The sequence below is a fragment of the Coturnix japonica genome, chromosome 5, assembly GCF_001577835.2.
Source record: "Coturnix japonica isolate 7356 chromosome 5, Coturnix japonica 2.1, whole genome shotgun sequence".
Taxonomy (NCBI): Eukaryota; Metazoa; Chordata; class Aves; order Galliformes; family Phasianidae; genus Coturnix; species Coturnix japonica.
Genome location: NC_029520.1, coordinates 36,212,331 through 36,230,172, shown reverse-complemented (window position 1 = coordinate 36,230,172; position 17,842 = coordinate 36,212,331). Strand labels below are relative to the sequence as shown.

The window sequence follows — 17,842 nt, the reverse complement described above, 5'->3', positions numbered from 1 at the left end:
CAACTGAGGGTGAAGAAAGGGGTGTACAAGCTCTGGAAACAAGGCTGTGTCACCCGGGAAGAATACAGGGATGCCGTCCGAACTTGCAAGATGTGGATCAGGAAAGCCAAGGCGCAGGCAGAACTGAACTTGGCGAGGGATGTGAAAAACAACAAGAAAACCTTCTACAGGTACATTGGCCAGAAGAGACAGGCCAAAATGGGCGTGCCTACTCTGGTAAATTTAAAAGGAGAAATGGCTTCAACAGATGAAGAGAAAGCTGAGGTGCTGAATGAGTCTTCACCTCGGTCTTCACTGGTGCCAGGATTCTAGGTCTTTTTCACGTCCTAAGTCTTGCACCCCATACCTCCATGTGGGGACCAAGGATCTTAGCAGGTCCTTGCTGAGCCATGCCGGTTTTCTACCTCTCCTGCCCACTTTCTTAATCAGGGGAATGGAGACCTCTTGTGCTGCCAGGAGGGCATCCTTGAACAGTAGCCAGCTCTCCTCAACGTCCTTATCTTTGAGGGCATCATACCTATCAAATGCAGGTTTCACCATCCAGGAAAAGTTTGTTCAAAGTCAAGTTTTAGAAGGTTTTAGCTTTCGTTCCACAGCACAGGAAATTGTCATGCTTGCAGCTCAGGAATGAGGTGTACTAAGAGCCTATCTATGCCTGGCACAAGAGTATTTGATGTTCAGCACCTTTGTGCTTTTGGCTATGTGCAAGCTCATTTGTCTCCTAAGCACATAATTCAGATATGATTATTGACTCAGAACCTTCTGGAACTGGCTGGGAACAGTTCTTCTCGCAGAGCTGAACAACAGTTTTCAGCATAGCACTATTAAGTACACAGAAAGTGACAAGCATCAGGATAAAAAGAAGAGAGACGCAAGGACAGGGGGAATGGAAATAAAGGCAGAGAAGAGATACAAATATAACAACCAAAACTACTTATACATTGCACTCACCCTCAGCAACATCATCATCCACCATCAGTTTGAGGCTCTTTCCACGTCGAACCACACGCACTGTGTGCCACTCATTATCATTGAGGTTATAGCCAGCAAAAAGGGTTTCTGGACCTTTGCCTGCAAATGGTGATACATGTGACAGTTAAGATCAGACTTCAATTTAGTTCAGTATTTGCCCAATTGGAAAAGTCACCAAAATCAACCTGGTGCGATACAGACTAGGAGACTGGGTAGGTGCATTATAGCCTGCAATCAACCCCCGCAAGTACACCTTCCCAGCTCAAAGGGAGTCAGGGTCACAAACATTTCTACTCAGAGCAGTGTCTTCCTCCCCAGAGGTCACACAAATTTTACCAGAGGTACTGGGCACTGCAGTATTAGAAAAATGAGCTGACGACAGAAATAACTCTAGAGTGAATTAACCATTTACAATTTTTTTTTTCTCTTAAAAGCCTTGATTTACACTAGTCACAAGGGATTCTTTTCAGAGTTAATTGCACTGGCCTCCCAACCCTTAAGTATCAAACACCAGGCTGTTTTCAGTCTTTCAGTCTCAAAAATAAAGAATTAACTCAAAAAAAAAAAAAATAGTAAAAACACTACAGAAAGGCTATCAATGCCACTCACCACCTGGCTGATTGCTCTAAGGTTGTTTCACAGAGCAGTCTGGCTGTACTTACACAGGGTGCTTACTTTGCCTTGAGTTATGTGTCAGTAAAGAAAGAGGAACCCATTTCTCTCCAAAAAGTATATCCACAGTTGTCCTTGCAAGCAATGCTCCTGGAAAAACAGTATTTGTGCTGCCCATACTTGTCTAGTTTTGCTGCTCACCCATCACGGGTGACAGGCAATTACTTAAAACATTAATTGTTCAGATTATATGACTGGAACAGTTCACTCATGTCAAATGGTAAGTGAAGAATGGTGTGTGCTAAATTAAAAAAGTGTCTGTGCTCATTTCAGTACAGTACTTAAGGTTTTTGACAGGTATATCAGAGAAATGCAGAATGAGGACAGCAGAACTTCTTGCTCATCAAGTTTAGGCTCACTGCTCAAGGTGGCAAAAGAAGAAACCAACAAGCAAATGCAAGATATATTATACACAGTAAGATCTACAGGACAGGGATGACATCAAGAACCAGTATAACTCAACTTACTGCACTGGTAAAACTAAATGTCAGATATGCAGGTTATTTCCCATCATTGATTTTTATATTTTTTTATTATTATTATTTTTTAATTCAGTTATTTTGACCAATTTTAATGGGACAGGTTACTAAACAGTCCGACTTCACTGAGAAAATGAAATGCACACATCTTGGAGCAAAGCTCTGCACAAAGGGGATTCACCCACTCTGGCCTGTGTTGTGGTGCACACTAATAGGTAAGAGTAGCATATTATACAGTGAAACAGAACTGTAGGAAAGGAGTAGGAACCATATCCAGGGACAACAGGCAGTCCGGAGTATGCATACTACCTAATCAGCAACATTACAATAACTTCATCTTCTCAAGGGGAAATATGGGCAATGCTTGCAGCTAAGACATAACATGCTAGGGGAATCATTCAGGAAGAAACAGCAACAGAATGAATGCTGTGTCATTCTCAATGTGAGATCATGCAGTTCACATGAATAAAAATGCAGAGTGATTCCCTTTCAAATAAATCCTATTGCTATCCAATTTTAACACAGAGCAAGAGGAAAAAAAACCCTGTCTTTCTACAGTGATCTGAAAAATGAAAAGTCGTTCTCAATTTAAAAGGCTGGGAAGTCATACTGCAATTACAGAAAATACTTCTTTGACAGGAAACTCATAACCCCTGCAGTTTCCTCATTTTGTGCCAAAGGCACACTACACCATGAACGTAATCCTGGCAGATAGATCTTAGCTAGAAACCTTACATTCTGTTAAAGTAGGCAACTTAAAACTCTATTTGATAGTTTCAAAAATTTATGCTAGATTTACATTAGTGAGAATATATTTTTCCCCCATAGTGTGTACTACAAAAAGGATGCTCATAGATGACCTGTAAAATTAATGTATACCTTAGAACATACTGAATCAGTTATCATAGTTTTACACAGCCACATCTTAGGTCCAAATGACCTCCCAGTGTCTCTTTAAGATGCCACCTGACCAGATAATACAGAGCTTCCTGCATGTTGCAGGAAGTTGCATGCTTCCTGCTGCATGCAACTGTGTTCTGCATGTGTCAGCAAGTGACTGACAAGTCAGTCAAGGTGACTGACTGCTTTTCAATTCTAGCCTGACAAAGTGTGAATTGACCAAAAAGAGCTTGTTTGGCTTATCACTGCCACCTTGACATCCACTGTAACACTCTGAAAAGAAAACTGGAACAATTATAGAAGTTACCTAACTAGATCCATAGAAAATGTATATTAGTTCAGAAATGAATAAATAGAAAGTTGTAAGCTTTCCAACTTTTTTCCAAAAGAAAAGGTTGCCTACAAATGAGATTACTATCTAGTTAATAGTTTGTGCTAATGAATTTGAAAATAAAGTACTAAGAGTGCAAACAATTCCATGTTTACTGGTCCCTGACTTGAACAGTCAGTTAATATTAATCAGTCTAGAAAAATTTAAATAGGAGCTTCTAATACTTTGTGCATAAACCTCCATTTCGTACTCAATAATAAACATGGGCTTCTTTTCATGGAGTTTCCCAAACAATAATGCATACAAAAAAACTACATACACATGAGAATGCTTGAGAGCATTCATCGGTCATATCTAAATTCAAAGGAGTGCTTACAAACAGTATTTTACTGTTGTTTAAAAATGCTTTGAAGACATTTATGCACCAAGTGGGTTGACCCAAAAATTTGCGAAATCATGTCCCAGTTTTTCAACTGACAGAGCACAAATGAATTGCTGCTCCCTGCATTAAATCCCACTAAACTCAAAGCAGTGCCAGCAACTGCATAAAGTGATTGCTACATCTGGATGCTAAACCTCATCTCACTGAGCAGGGTGACTACACGTGCTGTTATTACACAAACATGTGGCCAGTTTTTAAGAAGACTTGAAGATTCCTAATTCAATAGTTGCAGATGCCAGGAAATGGGCCACAAAGTGGTGGGGATCCAATTATCTCCCTAAATACCCAGTAAAGCACTTATATGTTCTTACATCTAAACACAGAAGCTGCTAGAAAGTGCTTTGACAAAAGATTATTTTTTCCCACCTTTCAAGCTGTCTTGCATATCACCCTTCATCTACAGTAATGCAAGTATAGGAGGCAGCAAAGCAGAAGGGTGCTCGGTCAGATAAAGTCAAAGATGTACATCTTCCCTGTGTGTATTGTTTATCAGAAAAGACAAGGAACCAAAACAACAAGATAACACTGTCAGAAATTGGATGCTTGGCAAAACTATTTATAGCACTTTTGATGAGATGGTAGCTGGACGTTAGGCAATTTTTGCATTTTATTTCATTTTTTATTGAGAACAAGTAAGGTGCAACTTAACAGGAAAAAGAATCACAGAATTTCTACTTCCACAATGTCTTTATTAAGTTACCAGAGTATGATTCTTCTGAATCTAGAAAATGCCTCCAGCCTTCTTAGCAAACAATCATTACCTCCCATTTTTAAACTCACATGAGGCAGGCTAGTATGTACTCCTTCACTGCAATGGCAAACATATCTAATCAGGAGAAAGAAGTAACTCACATGTCCTCATACTCTTTGACAGAATTAGTCTAGCAGCAGATTGAGTTTCCTGAGCAAAGATTAATTGACTCAGCTGCAGCAGCTCCTCCTCATGATCCTATGAATCCTTTGAAATCTAGTTAATATTCATGTGCATATAGATCACATGAAATAAGTATTAAACACTTTCAAACATGGAAAAACTCCATCCACTTTGCCCAGGATGTGCAAATCTTTATTTCTGTGTCAAAGGTGCATTACTGCTAGTTAATAGCTTGGTCCCAATTGATAATAAGTGTCAAGAAGAAAAATGCAACGAGTATGAGCAAATAGAAACCATTCATGCATTTTGAAAATAGCAAGTTGCTTTCCATCTGGCCCCCCAAAACTCACTCATTCAGAGCAAACAACTAGACTGAGGGATAGACTTAAAACGATAGCTCTGAAAATATCACTGTTACCCACCCTAAGTGGCTAACAGTATAAAAAACTCCCTCCTGTGAAAGGCAAAAGATTAATCCTCTCACAGTTTTCTCTCAGTTGATCAAAGAGTGTGCCTTTGCCCTCAGTGTAGGCTGTAATCATCTGATCCCTTTATATGATTAAAACAGACTTCATGAAACAAGGCTAGTTTCATTATTGCTCATCTTATCCTACACTACAGATGAGGTCAAACATATCAGAAGAGACAACCAGAAAGGACTCTGCCAGACTGATGAGAATAAGAAAGACTTCCTCATTACAATTACAACAACAAATAATTCTACAGGGGTAAACAATACTATTTAGAGAAGACCAACAGTAACAATAAAAAAATTTATCTCTTTTTTTTATTATTATTTCTTATTTTTATTTCAAATACTCAGCTGCCATTTAAGCTTTGCTCACTGTCAGGAAACATTTTTGCATATTTTATACATGGTTTAGGAATGCCAACAGCACCCTGAGGCAAGGATTTATATTCATTTTTTCCTCTTGCTCTGGGGAGAGGTGTTTAGGTTGTTTTCACTGATGTGCTAACAAAATGTGATTCACCATGAAAAACATGTGCGCAGGCTTGTGAAACATGAGGATGAATCATGGAAACAAGTTAGATTCTCTAAAAGCTTAAAGGAAACTAATCTACTAATCTAGATAAAATTTTAAAGAATATTTAGATGTGACTAATTAAACTGCAGAGTTTTCCAACTGCGTCACAGAAAAAGAATGTTATATAGAAACAAAGGAGAAAACTGGAAAGCTTCTACAAGATTAACATTAAGCAATTATTATATCACTTGAAAACACCACATCAAGATGTAATGCTTTTACCTTCTCTTAACCAAAACCAAAATTTTCCACCTGTTTCTCAACTACAAATAATGTTAATATTTTAGAATATGTATTTAGCAATGTACCAGAAATGATTTTACATAATGTTTTGGAATGGAGCAGATATTTCATATGTAGGCACTACCACACAAAACTCAAATCTTTTTAAATCTATTATCTTTTCAAGTGACAGACAGAAGACATTCTAGTCCCAAAGATACTCATCCAAAATTACTAGAGTTATGTTTAAGCAAGGCAAAAAGCAATCAGAATAAATGAATGGGAGGACAAAGGGGCTGCTAAATGTTCACGCAACTTCATGGCTTCTTGAGACAAAAAGACCTCCTCGAAAGGACAGGGTAAATGTTTAAATACATGTATGGTTCACATGGATAAATGTCAGCTGCTGTAGAGACCCTAAAAACATTTTTGTCTCAGATGAACACAATTAATAGTGTGAATTTTGTTGGTGTTTTCGGGCAGCAGTAGTATGGTCAAGGAGTTTTAGGTACGTCTTTTTCTTGAGTGGGATTCACTGTACAACTCAGGAGCATTGTTAATTGCTAGGAAACAACTGGCAAACACAAACCCTAGGAGTACACTGCAGACCGAAGGAGATATCCCATTCAAATCAACACATTCACATACATACACAATTGTTTTGCTCATATACAGGTTTTAGAAGCCCACTTTTTAAGAAAATATAGGCTGCCAACAAGAAATAAGCAATTTCACTTCCCTACAGATCAGCACTGGGCAACCTTACCTGTACCAACCTTTCCATTTCCTCAAGGAACAGAACCATCTTGTATCATGTTAAACAAAACATACACTTCAAGAAATGCTTTTAAGCAAGGTTTATAGAGAAGTTCTATTTACAGCTTTAAAGATCAACTTCATTGGGAAGTTAATATAGCTGAACATGGTTTATACCAGCCTACCCAGGAACAAAGTTTAATTATTTACATTTGCACAGCAATAAAAGAAGCGCATATACAAAAGCTACAGACACCCACAGGATCAGCTTCACAAGAGCAAATGAGAATTCCTCTCCCAGCAGCCAAACTATTCAAGTGCATGAAATTATTTAGATAAAATTAGCTATACCACCCTACTATTTATTCATGAAACATACCTGAGTCTCCCTAGAAACTCGATGGGAAAAAAAAAGTTGAGTTGGGTTTTAACTGTTTGGATGCAATGTACTTTTTAAAAAGCAGTTACCACATAAACACACCCTTAGTATATATGTATAAATTGATATATAAACACACATTTTCCTTGCTTTTGCTACAAATCCCTGTAACCTCATATTGGATGATGGATGACCATAAATTTCGTTTATAGATATCATAGCTAATGGATGTATTAGAACTTAACATGGATTCAAGTAGCATTTAACACAAGCAAAGCTTGTTCATATGACTCTATAACAAGACACTGTATAAATTCTGTTTTGTGTCTTTTACTCAGTATGAATATAGCTTACAGAAAATAAGAGACAATTCAGTCACATACATGTTACCAGTCATATAGATAGCAAAAGCTACACTTGTTCTTTCTCCATTGAGGGCAGTGGACTACTCTCCTTGTTTGCTGCAATTTCATTATCTCTGAATTCTAATATTTCCACAAATTATGGAGCTATTGCTTATGGTTACCAAAGATTATTTATTTATTTTAAGAAATATCAGAAAAACATTTCTGCTAATCAGAAAACTGATGGGAGATGATGATTTTAGTGTAAGCATTTTCTGGTTCTTCCAAAGCAAATGTTATTGCAACTCAGAAAACAATCTACCTGTTAAAAGCTAACATTAAACACAAGATGTTTTCAATGTTAAAAATATATACATTTTTTCCAGTCAATATTTTAATAATAATAAATGGTTTTCCATTCTTACTAGGAAACTTATCCCTGGGCAGTTAATCCCACTCATAAGGAAAGTGATTTATATTCACAACCAGAGAGGAGGTCAAAAAAGGATATTATTTTTTGTTGTTGTTTTAAATCAAGTATTAATGCTTTTAAAATTAATATTTATAACAGCTTAATTAAATTAATTTCAAAGTTAGTCATGTCAGACTGGCATTACCTTTGCTTTGAGCTTGGGCTGCAGTATAAAACACTTCAGGAACAGAAGTACGCTTTTGTGACTCAGAGATCAGAATAACCAATGCTTCAGGTTAGGTATAAAGAACTCTGAAGCTGCCACACTGAGACTTATCTGCAATTTGCCTACAGAAATATGTGCACACATAGAACTGAGGAAAAGCAGAGCTCACACACTCTGTTAGTGCAGGGCAGGCAGCAGAGAAGCAAGGAGCAGCCGGCAGCAGGGTGGGTGCTGCCTTGCAGTGTCACTGCACTGATGCATTTTGCTTTGAAGATGATCACATTCCAGCAACGAGTGAAACAGCTTTAGTGTTTTAATCCTGATGCACCTCCTTAATAGCAATCCATTCATTTCAGGGATATTAATTTAATGGATGCAGTCTGCCACCCACAGCTCACAGAGCATGCAAAGCTTCACAAAATTTTTACCATAGGACATAATCTTAAGCCAACTGCCACAGCAACAATTGCACACAGATTTTTACAGACCATAACAGTAATGAAGAGGTAAAGAAATCCTAGTTTCGGGCAGTTTTACATGTTATTAGCTTTCCAGCGATGCAGCACTCACCAAAGCCAGGTGCAGCATAATCAAGGAGAGACAATTCTGTTGCATTACTGGGGAGTAATAACAGTGTAGGTGCACAAACCACATTAGTGCTCTGTTGGACTTAATCAATGACTGCAGGTGCTAAAGCTGGAAAGCAATCTGGTGAGCCCTCCCAAAGCCTAATGGCCGTCATTACTTCATTGGAAGGAGTTACTTAAATTCTGGAATTATCTCATGATATTCATATCAAGGTTTTTATGGAGGGGTGGGGGGAAGAGAGGGGGAAAGGAAGCTATGGGAAAGGTGATGGGTGCTTGCTTATTTCTTTATTTGTTTTGCTTGTTTTATTTTTAAGTATAATTGTATCTACTTCTCATTTAAGTGTAAAAAGTGAGATCAGAAAGCAATGCAAATCAGCTGAAATGGAGGAAAATACATGAATAGCAGTATGGTGCTTCACAGGGATAGTATATATACCAATATTTCAGCAAGAGATCAGAGACTACTTTAACAGTGGGACAGCATCTTTGTTCCCCTCTTTCAGAGCACAAAAAGCAATGGCAAAGGAAGTGGTTCCTTCATCTAAAGATCCACTTGACAGTGGAACAGACAGTAGAGTCAGAAGGTTTCTGGAGCTCCAGTCACAAATATTACATTAAAAAAATAATAATAATAATTTAGGACACAATCAGGTGAAATCCCTGGTGACTCGAAAAAAGGCAACATCAAACCCAGTTTTAAAGAAGGGCAAAAAGGATGATCTTGGGATCTACTGATCTATTAGTCTCACCTCTGTGCCAATAAAGATCACAGAACATGTCCTCCTGGAAGCTATGCTAAGGCACTTTGAAGACAAGGAGGTGATACATGAGTACCAGCATGGCTTCCCCAAAGGCTAATCCTACTTGACCAACCTAGCAACCTCTTATGATGGTGTCACTGCATCAATGGACAAGGTAAGAGCCACTGATTGCATCTGTCTGTACTTCAGTAAGGCATTTGATCCAGTATCTCATAACATCATTCTCTCCAAATTGGAAAGATATGGATTTGATGAGTGGACTGCTCATAGGACAAAGAACTGGCTACACAATCAAGTTCATAGAGCGGTGGTCAATGGCTAAATATCTGGATGAAGATCAGCAACAAGCAGAGTCCCACAGGTTCAGTGCTGGGGCCAATACTTTCTAATATCTTCCCCACTGTCATTGTCATTGATGTTGAGTGCACCCTCAGCAAGCTTGCTGACAAAACCAAACTGTGGGGTACACTTAACGTATCAGAGGGACTAGATGCCACCCAGAGGGACCTAGACAGGCTTGAGCAGTGGGCCCAGGTGAACTTCATGAGATTCAATAAATCCAAATGCAAGGTCTTGCACCTGGGTCAAGGCAACCCTCATTACCAAAACAAGCTGGGGATGAAAGGATTGAGCATAGCCCTGTCAAAAAAGACCTGGGGATAGTAGTGGATGGAAAGCTGGATTTAAGATAGCAGTGTGCCATCACAACTCAAAAAGCCAACCATACCCTGGGCTGCAACAAAAGAAGTGTGGACAGCAGAAAGAGGGAGGCAATCTGGCCCCTCTACTCTGCTATGGTGAAGCCTCACCTGCAGTACTGCATCCAGATGTGGAGTCCCCAGTACAGGAGAAACACAGACCGGCTGGAGCCATGTCCAGAGTAAGGCCACCAAAATAACACACAGGACAGAACACCTCTTCTACTACAACAGGCTGAAAGAGCTGACTGTTCAGCCTGGAGAAGAGCATGCTCCAAGGTGACCCAATAGCAGCCTTTCAAGATCTAAAGGGGAGCTACAGGAAAGAAGGGGGACAGATTCTTTAGCAGACTATGTGATGACAGAACAAAGGGAAATGGCTTCAAGCTTAAAGAGGGTAGATTCAGGTTAGATGCAAGGAAAATGTCTTTTACAGTGGGGGTGGCACGGCACTGGTACAGAAAAGTTGGCAGATGCCCCATCCCAGTACACTTTCCATCTGAGGCTGGATCACACCCTGAGCAACCTGATATAGCTATGGATGTCCCTGTTCATTGCAGAGGAGTTGAACTAGGTGACCTTTAAAGATCTCTTCCAACTCTAAGTATTCTATGAATCTATACTTATGCTAACAAATACATCTTCATCCAAATACCAAGGGCCAAGGTACATACATAGGACATACATTTTTCATTTAAGATACTATCCCCTGTGGCACTCAAGAGCCTAATGTGTTACCAATGAGTCAAGGAATAATTTCTAATTGCTAGGACTATTACATGAGCCATCATCAACCTCCCTCTAACAACATAATGAATGCCATAATAGTTAGATCCATCTACTATAACAAAACCATCAAGATTAATCATCTGCAGAGTTACAAAAGACTGCATACACAATTCAGTGTTTGGTCTTTTTCCCCTTATCACAGTTTTACCTGCTGACTGAAGTCTACCACTTCTTTCAGTCTATAGTGCCCAACAGCTTTTAAATTCTCTATTGTATTAGCCAGTATTTATTAGTCTACTTAGAATAGTCATTCTGAAAGTTAGGTCACCACATTCATACAAACGACAAACACAAATAGCAACCAAAATCTGCAAGTGGAAACCTTCCATTTTCAGATTTTACTAGTAAGCCAAGCATATCTTAAGTGAGCACATTGGCCTCCTCTCCCTAAAAAAAGACACAATGGAGAGAGAATGGTGAGTAGTACAATCAGACCTACAAGCATAAGACTCCCTACTTTACTATCAGGAAAAGATCACTTGCTCCTTCAAAGCTGAGGGATTAGCAGTGCATACTTAAGTGTTCAAAGCTAAAAACATATAAAAGCTTAGCTATCTCAAATACATGTTTTATTTGTGAAATATAAGCTTTAGCTGCTCTTATCATTTTTACTTTCCTTCAATAGAAATGGTTAGCACAATACAGTGACTATGAAGCAACAGAGTTCACATTATCCTACCTGAAATCATCTCCATAGTTCAAGTAGATAGAGCACTTCTGTGTATTTCACCTATTTAAGGGAAACCGTTTCACTGATGACTGCACATTTCCAGGTTATATACAAGGCAACAAGTAAAAATCTAGTAAAATACTTTGTGGTAAAATTTCACTGAATTGTCCTATTCAAAGACTAAAGACATAGAACGGTTTTTCCACATGTTCCATTGCTTTTTTATCATTTTTATTTTCAGTTAGTCTCCTCAAAGCTTCTCTTTTACATCTTAGCATTTATATAATTCTTCACTTTTTCAGGACCCTACAAAGTTAATGCATCTTCTAAATAAAGCTGAGAGATACCAATAACCATATTTTCCGAGGCAGAAACTGAGGCAAAGTTGTGCTGCCCAGAGTGCCAAAGCAAGAACTTGGATACTCCTGAATAAGTATTTTTCTTTCACATTAACAAGCTTTGTAAAACTGAATAAAATCTGACTGGAATTTGGAAGCCAAACCTACACGACTTCAAAGTCTAGTTTCAAATAATTCATTTAATACAGTTTAAACCTTATTCTTGCATTAGACACAACATATACTCCCCAAATAACTGGGGCTCCACTAACATAAACCCATTCCCATGAGAACAGTAATACTTGTATTACCAACTAATAAAGTAACCTCAATACCTTACTTACATCACGTATGTTTAACCTTTTGGCTTGTCTGGGCAGCATCAAAAATATGGCAACAAAAATAAAACTAGACAAGTTAGATATCTAAGTCTTACAGACACCTTCTCAATATTTAGTCTACTGGTAACATACACTCCTGCTCTTCATCAAAATTGAGAAACCCTGACAAGAAGGATGACGAATGCTACTTAAGACCTACAGGCAAAAGACTCCTTATTTAGCTTAAGAAGCCATCAAGGGAGGATCACATGCTTCTGGAAGGCAGAGAGATCAGCAGTGCACACTGAAGTATAGTTGAGGATTTGCAGATAAAGATGACATCTGAGGCAAGTATTGAGAACTCCTTTGAAATTCACATTTTAAATTCACAGCTTTCATGTCAGCTAAGGAGCATGTAAAATAAAATAAAAAAAAGCCCCATGGGAAGAAGGGTCATGGATGGTAAAGCTAAGTGTACATGGCTTTAAACACATCCTCAGCTCTTTACGCCCAGAGCTCCCAATGACATACAGTTTTTAATATCTAAACTGATGATGTTCTTCTTCTCAAATACACTTCCTGAGTTACTCAGTTTCATAAGCGTACCCTCATGTAACCCCTGCCTATTTCACACAACATCCACATGTAAGTCTGTTATCACTAGAATTAAAGAAGATTACACTACAGTGTTAATTGGGGGGGAATAAAATCACCCTGATTCAGCTAAGGTTCAGATAAAAGCCAATGAAGAAACCCAGCAGATTTCTTACCACCAAGTAGTAGACTGAAAAGGCACCATGGCAGGTACCTTTTCTCACCCAAGACACACAGAAGTTAATACTTGCTTTCAAAAGAGCCGATCTCTGACAGCAAAAAGACAGATCTTCATTGCACAAATAAGAAATCGAGCACAAGGAAAGGAAGCAGTGACTTTACATTTCCTGAGACCAAGTGATGGCTACGCATGTTAGTTAAACATTTTAGTTGCAAGCTTTATCAATTCTTATTTATCCATTTAGAGTAGTAGCCAGCACTGTAAGATTCTATACAAATAGATATAAAATCAAGTTGTGTTGATATTACATATTAGTATCATAGAATCACCAAGGTTGGAAAAGATCTACAAGATAATCCAGTCCAACTGTATATTAGGTCAACCTGCTCCAGAAGCACTTAAGCAATGCAGATGTTTGACTACCAAGCAACCAACAGTATATGTTAGCTTCCAGCTAAGCTGCACAAAAAGGAGAATTTGATTAATAGCATGAGTTGGCCATAAGTATCTATCACTTTCTTTTCCCACTGAGTGGTTACTGACAAGCATAGTCTGTTTTCCAGAGTAAATCTGTAGTGATAGACTTCAACTTTGTGAAAAGGTTACCTTTCCATATAGCCATTAAAAAGACACACACAATCAAAAAACCTCCTAATGCTTCCTACATAGCCTCTTTAGGTCTTCATATTGCTTGTTAGGAAAGTAGCTAGGAACTAACAGAGGGATGTGTAGACTACACACACCTCTCCTCCTATGCTTTCTTCCCCATTATGCTTTTATTTCTAGCGAGTGAACAGCTGGTATCCTGCATTGTTGAGCAAACCAATATTTGTCTTATATCTAGACTCCATAGAAGCAGCATGAGATCCATGCGTGTTTATAAAGCATTCAGATCCTACACTAAACAAATACTGTAGCACTACTAACATTTACATAGCCATACCATTAGCATAACAAAGCTTGGAGAATGAAAATCAGACTTCAGAAGGCCCCTATTCCCAAATCTTGAAATACACTTTTCTTCAGGAGTCAGATTTCTATCGAATAAATACTTTAATCTGTAAAGCCATAGTATTTCTGATGTCACTAGGTTATTCTAAAATAAAGTACTGTGTAATTCTCTGTAGGACTATGGACCAAACCTTTCTTCTCTATCGTATTGCAAATCAGTGCTTTAGGTCAATGGCTCGTAAAGTATTCTTTCATTAGTTTGTGAACTCACACCAAGGACAGCCACTTCAAGGCAACAGTCTGATAAGGATCTGGATAGCCTGTATTAAACTGAGGGACAAGAAATTATACCGGCAATACAGTCTGAGATTAATCACTTAATGGTTAATAAACTTTAAAGACTGCTTAGAAAATACTGATCCTGATGCTCCATATCTGCATGCTCTTCTCACAGCCTGACTATTAATGTTCCCTCTGATTCAATTACAGTGGATATATCCTGGCAAAGCACTTCAGTGTCTGGAAGACAAATCACAACTTAAACATTTTCACATCACCTACTTGGTCTACACCAAAACAAGAAAGAGGGCAAAGGAAACAAGTTTGAAGCCAAGCCTGTCCAGCTACTCTATACAGAACAACAGAGAAACAAGCAAAAGCCCCAAGCCCCTACCTTTCTAACTTGTAAATAGAAATATCTCAAAATCACACACAATACCCCCGCTATTTGTTAATGTGTAGGCCTAACCCTGCTGCTCTGTTTCTATATGCTGGAGCTTCTGCATTTCACCCTTTCCTCTTAGGCAAGTTTTAGTATCACTGGCAGCAGTATGCAACTCTATTTTTTTTATTTTTATTTTTTTCATTTCCCCCTCCCCCCCCCTTATTTCTGTCCAGAGAGAGAAGAAATAGCCAAGTACTAAACCATTTTCACAAAAAGATTAATCAACACAATTTCAAATTGATATAAATTCTATTCTAGAAAAAGCAGTAGAGATAAAGTCAATGTCAGCTTGATTTTCAGAGGTGCTGAATGGGAACATTAAAGCACACTGCTCTTGAAAATTAAACAAAATTACGTAAATATAAATATTAAATATATTACAGAGCACCGCTACATTTCATCCCCAACTTTACAGGAAATAAAGTGTCTACAGATTCATTGTTTATACACCCTAAAAGAGCAATTTTAAAAGCTAAGAATTTGCATAATGCAGAGCATGCTTAAAATGAAATAAGTCAAGAAATGTTATCTATAAGGCAAGCAATTTGCAAAACTCTGCAGGATACTGGGTCACTTTTAACATCACTTAGTGCCACAGTGGTAATTTCGAGAGTAGAAAGTAGAAGAACTGCAAAGAGCTGCTATGATGAGTTGGAAACAAAGCATTTCTAATTTCTCATTCAGCATCACGAAGCAAAACAACTTCTGGTTATATACCAGAGCTGACTTTTAATGATGTGTCACATCCAGGTACATGGTTTCATGCAAAGAGTAATAAAAAGTCTATTTGTATCAAAACACTAATCTAGGACAACCATCTGGATCAGCAAATTTAGTCTCTTGTTTCTGCAGTCAGCTAAGCAAGAGCCACACAGTAAAAAAGGATGCACAAAACATCTGCTCTCTAACCAACACCCCTCAGCACATACAAAAATCAAATGTGAAAATGCACCCTTTCTGTGAATTTCCTCTTCCATGAGTCACATCTGATGATCTACTGAAGAATGTTAGCAAATAGAAAACAGTGCCATGTATCTTTGATTATGATATTAAAGAGAATATCTGTATTATATGCAAACATATGCACAGAAGAACTGGGCCAGAGAGGTATTGGCAGAACATGGATTGCACTGTGTGCTGAGGAACACAACAAGCAGAAGGCTTCTTTGGTTCAGTGAACATATTGCAAACAGAGAAAGGAAAACAAAAATCATTTCAGACGGATCTTAAAATGTCCTTTAAAATGAAAAATAATAATAAAAATCAAAATTTCCTTCAACAAGACAACCTGAGAAACACTTCTGCTTAAGTTTATAAAATTAAAACATGAAAACAGCTGAAGCACTCTGCCACACTGTGGCATTCAATGAAAGGTCTACTCTCAGCTTCCAAAGTTCCTGACACATATAAATTCAAGTGACCAGAGAGTTTCACAGAATCATAAGGTGTTGGAACGGATCTCTGGAGATTATCTAAACAAACAGCCCTGATAAAGCAGGTCCACTACAGTAACATGCACAGGAAAGCATCCGGGTGGGTTTTTAGTGTCTCCAGAGAAGGAGAAACCACAGCCTCTCTGTACAGCTGTTTTCAAAGTAAAGGAGTTTTTCCTCATTTTCTTTGCAACCTTCTGCATTCCAGTTTGTGCCCACTGCCCCTTGCCCTGTCACTAAGCACCACCAAAAAGAGCCTGGTCTCATCCACTCGGCTCCCGTCCATCACATATTTATAAGCATTGGTAAGACGCTCCCCACAGACTTCGCCATGCTGAAAAGCCCCAGGTCTCCCATCCTTTACCTCATAAGGCAGATGCTACAGGCCTATAATCACCTTTGTCAATTTTTAATTTTATTTATTTTTACCTTTTTATTAAATCTGGCCCTGTTTTGAGCAGTGAACCGGACTAGAGACTTCCAGAAACCCCTTTCCAACCTATGCTGCTTTCTGGAAACTTTTTGTTCTACTGTTAAGCAAAAGTTTTATTTTCAATGTCTGGGAAAAGAAAAGAATTTCTAGAATACTTTTAATTTTTAGATATTATTAGAAATTAAAAGTCAAAATATTTTTATGTCATAATATTTTTGTTTGCCATTTTCTTCATAAACACTTCCCAAGTTTAAGGAAGAACAAAATAAGTCAAAAGATGCAGTTAGAATAAGTACTTTTCAGCAAAGTGCTTTCATTTGAGCAGTTTCTTTATCTTGTTCTACTTTACACCTTTTTTTCAGCATCAATATGGTGAAAAATACAGACTATTTGAGAAAAGAAATACTACTTATACAAGATGTCTGTAAAATTAATTACTACAGGCAATGTGTATAGATTAATGTCCTTATTTACTGATACCTATTTAGCTGATATATTAACAAACTTGCAGACATCAAATCCAAACACCACAAGTCTACATTATCATGTTCCTAGAAGGCTAAACTTGTAACTTCAGGTCTATCTGAACCTTCAACTGAGCGTCAGCTTTCTTTTGTATCTAGGTTATTTTTTTTGGAATGTATTCTTAAAAAAGTATAGACCTTCATAGAATAATACTGTATGGTACAATCTTTAGAGAAATACGTAGTTATACAAATAAACATGAGTAAACAGAAGGAGTTAGCCCCTACCAAAAAGGCTCTGGCTATTATGTTCTTCATACTGAGAGCTTTGTGCAAGAGCACCCCATGCTCCTCCCCCACAGCTAGTGACCACAGTTTGTGTATGAGGTATGTCTCATGTTATACTCAGACTTGCAGTGAAAGAATAAGATTGTAAGATTTTAGGATTGTAAGGCTACAAAAGACAGATGCTAATCTAATGATGCTATCTTTAGGAATATGGAAATATACTGGAGCAAAATATATTTCTAATAAATTTTTCTAATAAATATATATACATGTAACAATCATAGGAAGCCTTAAGATGCAAAACCATACACAATATTTTATTTTTTTTTAAAGCATTGCAGACAATAACTTGGACAAAGGAATACCCTAGAAATTACAAGAAGATATCTAAGTATGTTCAGCTCTATTGCTATTTTCCTTCACGTCCAGCGGAACTGAGACAATACTACAAAGAATATGAATCAGCTGGATGTTACCCATTTAACAGCATAAATAGCATCCTAACTGTAGGCTAAGCACATCAATGAAAAGGCATAAATTATGATCAGTTATC

General features: G+C 37.9%; 1 protein-coding gene across 3 annotated transcripts in view; it reads right to left on the bottom strand.

The window, feature by feature from the left end:
* Positions 1 to 17,842, bottom strand: part of NRXN3 (neurexin 3) — an 887,537-nt gene that overhangs the window by 500,560 nt on the left and 369,135 nt on the right. For 2 of the 3 annotated variants that reach the window (XM_032445105.1, XM_032445106.1), the window contains exon 1: positions 952 to 1,067. In XM_032445105.1, the coding sequence (XP_032300996.1) occupies positions 952 to 976 (25 nt within the window). In that variant the 5' untranslated portion in view covers positions 977 to 1,067. Of the gene's footprint in view, positions 1 to 951; positions 1,072 to 17,842 lie in introns of those variants that run through there. The other variant, XM_032445108.1, reaches the window with a different exon arrangement.